We start from the raw sequence: 9,229 nt of genomic DNA on the forward strand, positions 1-9,229 counted from the left end.
AAAAGAGGGTTGGGGGGGGGAGGGGGTGGGGTTACAGGGTGTGTGTGGGCGCGCTCAGTACAAGCCACACCCCCGGAGGTTGTTGGCGATGATGATATCGGTCACAGCATCAAACACGACCTGGATGTTCCCCGTATCCGTGGCGCAGGTCATGTGACAGTAGATTTCCTTGTTTGGAGAGCGGTTCTTGCTCTCGAACTGTGCTTGAATGTAGGCGGCGGCGTCCTCGTAGGTGTTGGGTCCTACAGACACACGGAGACAGACGGAGACAGACGAGACAGACGGAGACACGTGATGCAAACGGGTCAGGGTTGGATTTGAACCAGTTTGATGAAAGGAACTGAAAGGATTTCCATGAGAAAAACATGTAAATAAAGTTTAAATGTACTGAAAAGTCAGAGCAGCCATGTTTGGAATAAGCTGAACAGCTGAAACAGAACAAAGTCTGCAGAAATCCACCTGTCTTCATGTCCTGGGGTGGGCCCGGACTGACGGGGCAGACGGCTTCTTCTTCACTTCACCATGACTAAGACAAATAATGAAGGAGACATTTCCCTTTTTTGGGTTTAAAGTGTGATTGTCTGCAGATAACGAGGCAGGACAGAGAAAAGACGGACGATGTCAGAGCGACTTCATGTGACGATCAGACGAGTCCACGGAGTAAGAGTGAATCATGGGAGCCAGGAAGGGAAGCGAGCGTGACACAGCTCCAGCTGACTCCGGACACGAACTTCTGACGTCACGCAGGTCCTCAGACTCTGAGATTTACAGGACCACCGTAAATATCCGGACCGGTCCTCCTCCAGAATCAGAACCAATTCAATCAATGAGGCAGCTGTTAATCAGTGCCCCCCCTGTCGGGACGGTTCAGACTTTTACAGCCAAACGACTCGCGCTGATTAAACACCTGATCAAAGATGGCCGCCACAGCCTTAAAGGCACAACGAGGGCTAAACCTCCATTTTCCTGATAGTCACCTAAAATCTGCTGAGGCTGATCCCAAACCTTCTTCTTCCAGCTGTTCTCTTTTCAGGGGTCTCCACAGTCCTCCTCCTCCATCTAACTCTGTCCTCTGTCCTCTCTAACTGCATCCATATCTGTCCTCTTTGTCTCTAACATCCTTCTGTCCCTCCTCTGGACATGTCCAAACCATCTTTAACTTTATCTCCCAGTCCTTCAACCTGTGCTGGACCTCTGATGTCCTCATTCCTGATCCTGTCCATCCTTGTCCCTCCCAAGGAGAAACTCAACATCTTCAGCTCTGACACTTCCTGTTCTGTCTCCAAACCAACATGGCTGCTCTCACTATTCTCCACCAGTAGGCGGATTTTAATGAAACTGGATGTCCTCAGCCTCCTTTTGGAGGAAACAACTCCTCCAAGCTGACTGGCAGTGAATAAAACTCCTGATGTTTGCTCAGAAAACATCCTAATCATAAATGCAACAGTTTTCCTGTAAGAACAGAAAACATAAACGTCTTTTCTCTGTAAAAATCAGAGCTTTTATTTTCTGTTAAATATCTTTTAAAAGCTACCATTTCTGAAAGGAAACGTTGATATTTACCTGTGTATTCTGGGAAGCAGATGCTGAGAGCTGACTTCTTGATCTTCTCTGCAAACAGATCCTTCTTGTTGAGGAAGAGGATGATGGAGGTGTCGATGAAGAACTTGTTGTTGCAGATGGAGTCAAACAGCATCAAAGACTCGTGCATGCGATTCTGCAGCCAAGGATGGAGAAATGATGGGGGAAAGAAAGAGGAGGACAGGAGGAACGTAAAGAAGAAGAAAGGAGAGGAGAGGAAGCAGATAAATGATGAAACAAAAGGAGGAAAAGAGGAACATTTAGAAATTAGCAGCAAGTCAGCAGAACAACAAACGTTTCCACAACAACATTAAAGCTTTAATAAGAAAGGATTAGAAAACAAAGAAAGAGACTTTTCCCCGAACATTTATTACTCTGACATAATGACCCAAAGAAAGGCAGCGATGCACAGTTCACTGTAAATATCAGGTATGTACAAAACAAGTCACTTCATAAAGAAGCCAGGCATGTACTCTGAAAGTACCCTGTCAGTACTTTGTGTCACGTATTACAACCCAAAAACCAGACTTCTTCCTGATGAAACATTTACAGACAAACGCAGACAAAGAGTTTTTCATGTGCTGCTTTATTTCTGACTCCTTCATAAATACAATCTTCAATAATTTATCCTCATCAGAACGAGGGAGTTACAGCAGATAGATTTCACCTCAGTACATCACAATATTTGCAAACACACATTATGTACACAATCTGACAGCAGAGTTTCTCCGATGTTGCACCACCTCGTGTTGGTTGGTTTGGACTCAACGTAAACAAACGTTCACAGAAAGGTTGAAGGCTAATGCGCTGAGAGCACATTCAAATCTGCCAAGCAGAGTTCATTATCTCAGCTCTGCACCGGCTTAAGTGCTCATTACAGTGAAGCTGAGCAGGAACCTAATATCAGAAGATCACGCAGAAGCACTCGCAGGCAGTCAGATTTCTAAGCCTGAGGCATAAATTATTCAGGGAAATATTTGGCACTTTGCTTTCATTTGTTGTTGCTGCTGAGAGCTGAGGAGAGCAGGAGCTAAAATCAGCTGAAGACAAGCTAAAAGCAGCAGAACGAGGCGAAACAGGAAACAGCTAAAACCAGAGCTAAAGCTAAAATGACCTAAAGTCTGCAGGACTTGGACTGCTGACTCAGCATTCACTCTCTGGTGTTTTCTGGACTGTAACCACTTCAGCATCTTTTCAGCTGTTTAACCATTTATACATCAGAACATGCCGCCTGTCCAGGTGTCCCCCACCTGTCTCCCTGTGTCTCCTGGACATAAGCATGGATCGATATCATTAGGGCTTTTATAAACTGTTTTTCTTTTACAGTTTTCTTGTCGTTGAAACGAACGCAGAGCTCTTCAGAGAACTTCTTCATTTTTAGCGTTCAGCTGAGATTCTGACAGTTTAAACTGCAACATATTCCAGTGAAGTGGTTTTTTTGTGCCCACCTGCTACTCAGAACAGCCTTTATTACCTGAACGGATCGCTGATTTCAACCATCCACAAAGCTACACGACAAACAAAACCTTCATCACACGATCTCAGACTACATTACCCACAAATCTACAGGGATCCAGTATTTACTGTCAGGACTGTTTTACGCTGCTGGCCTCTCTCACACACACACACACACACACACACACACACACGAACACAATGATTGGCTCATTCTTCTCTCGGTGGAGAAATGACATCAATCCTGCCTTTATCTTATAAACTCCTAATTGCTTTAGCGCTGCAGTGGGACGGTTTTATTTCTAAGAAGCAATCAGATGTTCCTCTGTAAAGTCAGCCCACACAGGTCCACCAAACGGCTTCTAAATCAATCATCCGACTACGCTGAGCTGCTTCAGACTCCAGCTTATAATCACCGTTTCTTCCAAAGCAGAGGTCTTAAAAACCTAAATAAGATTATTTTGGCATCATTTATGTGTCGTGTTTATCACTAAAAATCTTTACTAATCGACGTTTTCTGAACCCGGTGCAGCATTTCTGGTTCATAAAGAGAGGATGTGACGCCTCCTAGTGGCTCAAGCTGTTAACTGCAACCAACTGATTCCTCCCTGAATCTGTCTGTGAGCCAGGCTAACAAAGACTCTAATGACCCTCAGGAGGGAGGGGAGGGAGATTAATCTGCCCAGCTGGTTCGATTTGAAACCTTCAGGTTTTACAGCTCCGACCTAAAGAAGAACCCAGTCTGAACCAGAACTTTGGGTTGATTTGATGTAATTTAGTAAACTAATCTTTCTGTGGTGATAAATCTTATTTTGATGCAGAAATAATCAGATAAATATGAACGTTAGATGGTATTTCTGCCAATAAATGGTCAAACGTTGCACTTTTCTTACACCAACAATTAAAGACCAAACAATCCTTGAAGTCTAGGCTAAGATCTTCTGTTGGGAAATGATGGAGCTGGAGCCATTTTGGTCAAATTTCAGATTTCACGCTGAGAGGATGTGATGTGAGTGACTCTCAGCTACTACCACATAAAATTTTAACTTAATTTCCATAAACTTTACTAAATTGTAGCCAAAGTTAATTGTTGCTGGATGTACATCCAGTTTCATTAAAATCAATCCAGTGGTTCCTGAGATATTTTGCTAACAGACACATGATCACTCAAACATTATCGCCCGCCGTTTGCCTCCTGGCAGCAAAGATTACGGACTGTAACGAACGTCTGATTCTGGAAACGATGGCAACGTTTGGCAAAAGGAAGGTGTGACATTTTCAAAACCCATGAGCGTTGTGCCTTCAGAGTGTGTGTGTGTGTGTGTGTGTAAAGGGTAGACAGGTGCTTTCTGGGTAATTAATCCAGAGCTACTGACTCCACTGAAGCACCCATGGGCTGATGTTGTCTTTAACACAATATGTACACACAAACACACACACACACACTGACCTTTCCTGCACTATTAGTCGACACACACACACGCAGGTAACTGTGTGCAGTTTGTAAACACACACACAGCCTCGGGGAGCCTCCGTCTCTAATTAGTAAATTTGGCCCAGATGCAGGATAACGAGCTGATGATGTCATCGACCTGCTTTCAAAGCTAAAAGCCGTCTTCGGGCAGGAAGTGGAGCTTCTGAGGGAGGGAAACTCGGCCATGAATAAGTAAAGACGTCAGGGGAACACTCACAACAATCAGCACACTTTCTGGACACTTCGGATTAGTCTGCGTGGCTCTTCAGACCCTCTGCAGAAACTTCCTGCAGCTCGGACAGAAAATAAAAGTTTTCTTGTCTGGTTTTATGCAGCATATGCATTCATTCGACTTTACAGAATGACACTAATATGCAAAACAGACAGAAAGTACAAAGCTATAATTCCAGCGTGTCCACAGCTTCCCATCAGATGTGTTTATAACACGTCCTGCCAGGAAAGGCGGGCGATCATGTACTTTCCTGTCTTTTAGCAAAAATACATCCTGAACCAGTGAACAGATTTTACTGAAACTCAGACGAAATACTTTTATTTTGTTCTTGTAATTCGGTTTATAATTTGGCTTCTCTGTCAAAAGTTAAAACAGTTTAAGTTTATTTTATTTGCTTATTGCTCGTTTTTCTGTACCTCTCATCGTATCTAGAAATTAAATCCGGACCTTTGAGTATAAAATGTGCCAGAGTCTGCAGAAAGACAAAGAAATTAGAAGAAGTTTCAACCAACCAACCAACCAACCAATCAGTGAGTTTAATTAAAGGCGGTCATCTCGGACGCCACAGCTGACTGGCTGTCACATGACACATACAGGTGGCCCCCAGGTAAACCCTTCCTCAGTACAAGCCGGAGCTCTTCAGGTTGTTGGCGATGATGACGTCGGTGACGGAGTCGAAGACGAAGTGGATGTTGTTGGTGTCGGTGGCGCAGGTCACGTGGGAGTACACCTCCTTGCTGGGAGACTTGTTCTTGGTCTCGTACGCAGACTGGATGTAGGCGATTCCCTCCTGGTAGGTGTCTGCACCTACGGACAGGGAAACAAACGTGGATTTAAAAACATTTATCATCCGTTGGTTTGCTTCATTGAAGACGTGACCTTTGACCTTTGACTCTGCGGCTCAGCAAACATTCTGCTGAGGTTCGCTCTGCTGCCTGCCAATAAAAGTGATGCATGGACGACTTTTTCAGGTGAGTTTGATGAAATGTGCTGTTAATCTCGCTGCTACAGAGTCCTGCAGAAAGTATTCACCCCTCTTAGCTTTTTTTGTTTTATTTTACTGCCTTAAAGCCTGGAATTTATTGAATTTAATTCAGCGCTCAGACTGTTTTCCTTTTTAATTTTCCATAAGTTTTATGCAATCTAACTACTCCTGCATACTTTGTGCTTTTATATGAAAACGTTCAGCTCATTTTAAAAAATATTTGACATTATTTACAAATATTTCACCCACAGAAATACATTTTGATCTTTTAAATTTTTTCAAATCACAGTTTTAGTTGAAATCTGCTTCAGAATTGTTGCCCCGATTTGATACTTTTAGCTTTAAGTTGCTCTTCTGCTACTTTTAACTTGTCTACTTTAGCTTTTAGCTACTGTTTTGCTTCTTTTAGCTTCAGCAGCTTCAGTGGATCTGTGGCAGCATCATCTTTCCATCTCCTAATAACAGATTTAATGGAGCTCTGAGGGAAGTTCAGGCTCTGAGATTATATTTTATCTTTACTTCTCCACAACTTTGTGTCTGACCTGTGTGGAGAGCTCCTTGGTCTTCATGATGGCTCTAACTTGGAGGTAAAACTTAGTTTAGAGGTGATCAGAGAAGCTGAGATTATTTGACACTTGAATAAGATCCTCCTGTTTTTTAATCCCGTTAAACGTCAGGCTGTAAGGCAACAACAAACGAAACGAAGGCTCGACTGCGTGCCCCGTCAGCTCCGGCCCATAATTAACTGGCTCCGCCTTCGTTCGCTCTCGTGCTTTAGAGATGAGTCTGATCTCAGTGATTGGAGTAATTTCTGGTCCAAGTGTCGTTAACATGGCTGTCAGCTTCAGCAGGAACTTCATCAGAATCCGGCCGTGTGAAGCCATGAAGAGGGGAAGAAACCGCTTCGGAATTTTAATCCTCTCTTTCTCACAGTCCTTGTCGTTTTGCTTTCTTTCAGCCCGGCTTTCCCACAGACTGTTATTTCTCATTTTCTCACACTCCCTCCCTCTCTCTCTCTCTTTGTTGTCCTGCCTGAGTTCACTTGTTTTGTCTCGTGTTTTCCCTCTTGTCTCTCGCACACTCGAGCTCCACCAGTTTGGATCTCAGTGACACTTTGAATTTCATTCAGCTCCACAGTTTCTGTTGCTTTTTTTAAAATTTATTTTTGGATTACTTCACCATCTGACCCATCTCTTATAGATGTGCAGGTTTCTTGGTGCGACATTTAGGGACAGATTTGGCCTGCGTTGGTATAAAATAAACAATTCTGAAGTGTCTTTTTAATTACAGAAAACACTGTAGACAAATAAAAAATTGCATGAGCGCCTCTCGTGCTTCAAGAATCTTTAAGATCTGACAAAGACTGCTTGTTTGAGGCTTACTTTTCAGTCTTCCTCGCTTAAGTTTGCTGCCAGGGAGTGACAGCCCTGATTGCATGGTTGCCACGGTGACCATAATGAGCATAATGAGCCACTGGCAGCAGCGGTTCGTTTTTCCTCTTCTTCTGCAGTTTAAATCAAATCGCAGGCGTTTTGTCAGCTTCGATTATTAGGAAAGGAAGTCCCGGACTCCTGTCGGGCTTCAGTGAAGAGAGCTGAAGAAAGAAGGTTTCAGGAAGTAGCTGTGTTTTTTTTTTTTTTTACTTCAGGTGATGCAACGAGTGGTCTGTACCTGCAGACATCACTGAGATCAGCTCAGAACATTAAAACAGTGATAGAAGTCATTTAGTGTCTGATAAAAGGAGGACTTTTTGCATTTTTATTCATGTGTTTTTTTGGAAAGGCAGCCATCTTTGCACCGTAACCCAGAATGAACCTCAGCCGTGAAGGACGTACCGCTGAACTCGGGGAAGCAGATGGACAGCGGCGACTTGGTGATCTTCCTTTCAAACAGGTCGCTCTTGTTCAGGAAGAGGATGATGGAGGTGTCCTTAAACCACTTGTTGTTACAGATGGAGTCGAAGAGCTTCAGAGACTCGTGCATGCGGTTCTGCAGGAGGGAGATCGCAGCGGGTCAAATGGGTCGTAAAAACCTCTCACAGATGTCTGCACACATCCGGAGGAATCTTTCAGCCTCTCAGTCATACAATCAGTCCCACAGCCCAGCCTGAAACACTCAGACCTCTGAGTTGTAGCATTAGCACGCTAGTTAGAGAAGTTACGTTTAGCAAAGCCATGCATGCTGAGCTTGTTAGCAGCGTGTTGCTGTCTGCTCTGAGTTCTGTTACTCAACAGACCCTCTGGAGTTTTACAAGAGTTTTCCTGTTTGCTTTCGGGGGGGGGGTCTTTAAACTTATAAACTCACATTATGAGCTGTGAAATTATTATTATTATTTAAAAAAAACAAAGGCGTCTTATTCAAAGTTCAAAATCTTAAAATCAGAAAAAACCTCTGCTGGAAATAAACAGACGATCATCAGAGAACCATCTTGTTTTCCTGAGACTGCTGCAGGACGAGCCTGTCTGCAAACAGGCCTGATTTTAATTTTTATTAATACAGATTCCTTATTAAAACTCCACAGGGTCAAAACTGAAGAATAAACATATATCAGCTGAATGTTGCTGCAGCTAAAAGGTTCATAAAGAATAAAATGATTTTTAAGACTGAAAACCATCATGTAAAAATAAAGATATTCAGATTAATTCTTATTTAGCGTTTAATAGTTTTACATATCAGGATTTATTAAAATGAATCATTTGTTTTTACAGCAACAAGAATTTATCTGCAGCTAATGAGCTTCATGAATGAAACACAGAAACAAACAAGCAGTCTGGATTACTTTTTAACGTTCAAACAGAATAAAACTGATTCTTGTTGCGTGTAAAGTCCTGGATTAAAAAAACAAAACAAAAATTGATTGGGAATGTTGCAAACTGAGCTGAAAGCAGTTTCTCCCTGGTTTTGATCCGACTCCGCTCCGTTCAGGGAGACGAGAGGAGGATCTGGATGGAGTCAGGAGGAGCTCCTTCACTGCAGCTAACCGTGTAAGCACAACTACTGTCACTAACTAGTCACCAACTACAGTCACTAACTACAGTAACTACCTACAGTCACTAAGGACGTCACTAACGAGCTTAACTAACGAGCGTCACTAACTACAGTCACTAACGACCATCACTATCTACAGTCACTAAGGACCATCACTGACGACTGTCAGTAACTACCATCACTAACGACCATTACTAACGATCCTCACTAACAAGCAACACTAACGAGCGTCAGTAACTACCATCACTAATGACCGTCACTAACGACTGTCAGTAACTGCCATCACTAACGACCATCAATATCGATCCTCACTAACGAGCGTCACTAACGACCGTCACTAACGACCGTCACTATCTACAGTCACTAACGACCGTCAGTAACGACCGTCACTATCTACAGTCACTAACGACCGTCACTATCTACAGTCACTAATGACCGTCACTATCTACAGTCACTAACGACCGTCAGTAACGACCGTCACTATCTACAGTCACTAACGACCATCACTATCTAC

The 9,229-nt window shown here is 43.2% G+C and overlaps 1 protein-coding gene across 3 annotated transcripts in view; it reads right to left on the bottom strand.

The window, feature by feature from the left end:
* Positions 1-6: 6 nt before the first annotated feature.
* gnao1a (guanine nucleotide binding protein (G protein), alpha activating activity polypeptide O, a) overlaps positions 7-9,229 on the bottom strand; it is a 79,921-nt gene continuing 70,698 nt past the window's right edge. Inside the window, exons 7-8 of one of the 3 annotated variants that reach the window (XM_017438985.2) lie at positions 1,564-1,717; positions 7-242 (exon numbers count right to left, since the gene is read on the bottom strand). In XM_017438985.2, coding sequence (XP_017294474.1) covers positions 55-242; positions 1,564-1,717 — 342 coding nt within the window. In that variant the 3' untranslated portion in view covers positions 7-54. Of the gene's footprint in view, positions 243-1,563; positions 1,718-2,148; positions 5,550-7,562; positions 7,717-9,229 lie in introns of those variants that run through there. The other 2 variants (XM_017438986.2, XM_037978304.1) reach the window with 2 other exon arrangements.

Source organism: Kryptolebias marmoratus, linkage group LG11, assembly GCF_001649575.2.
Source record: "Kryptolebias marmoratus isolate JLee-2015 linkage group LG11, ASM164957v2, whole genome shotgun sequence".
In the NCBI taxonomy this organism is placed as follows: domain Eukaryota; kingdom Metazoa; phylum Chordata; class Actinopteri; order Cyprinodontiformes; family Rivulidae; genus Kryptolebias; species Kryptolebias marmoratus.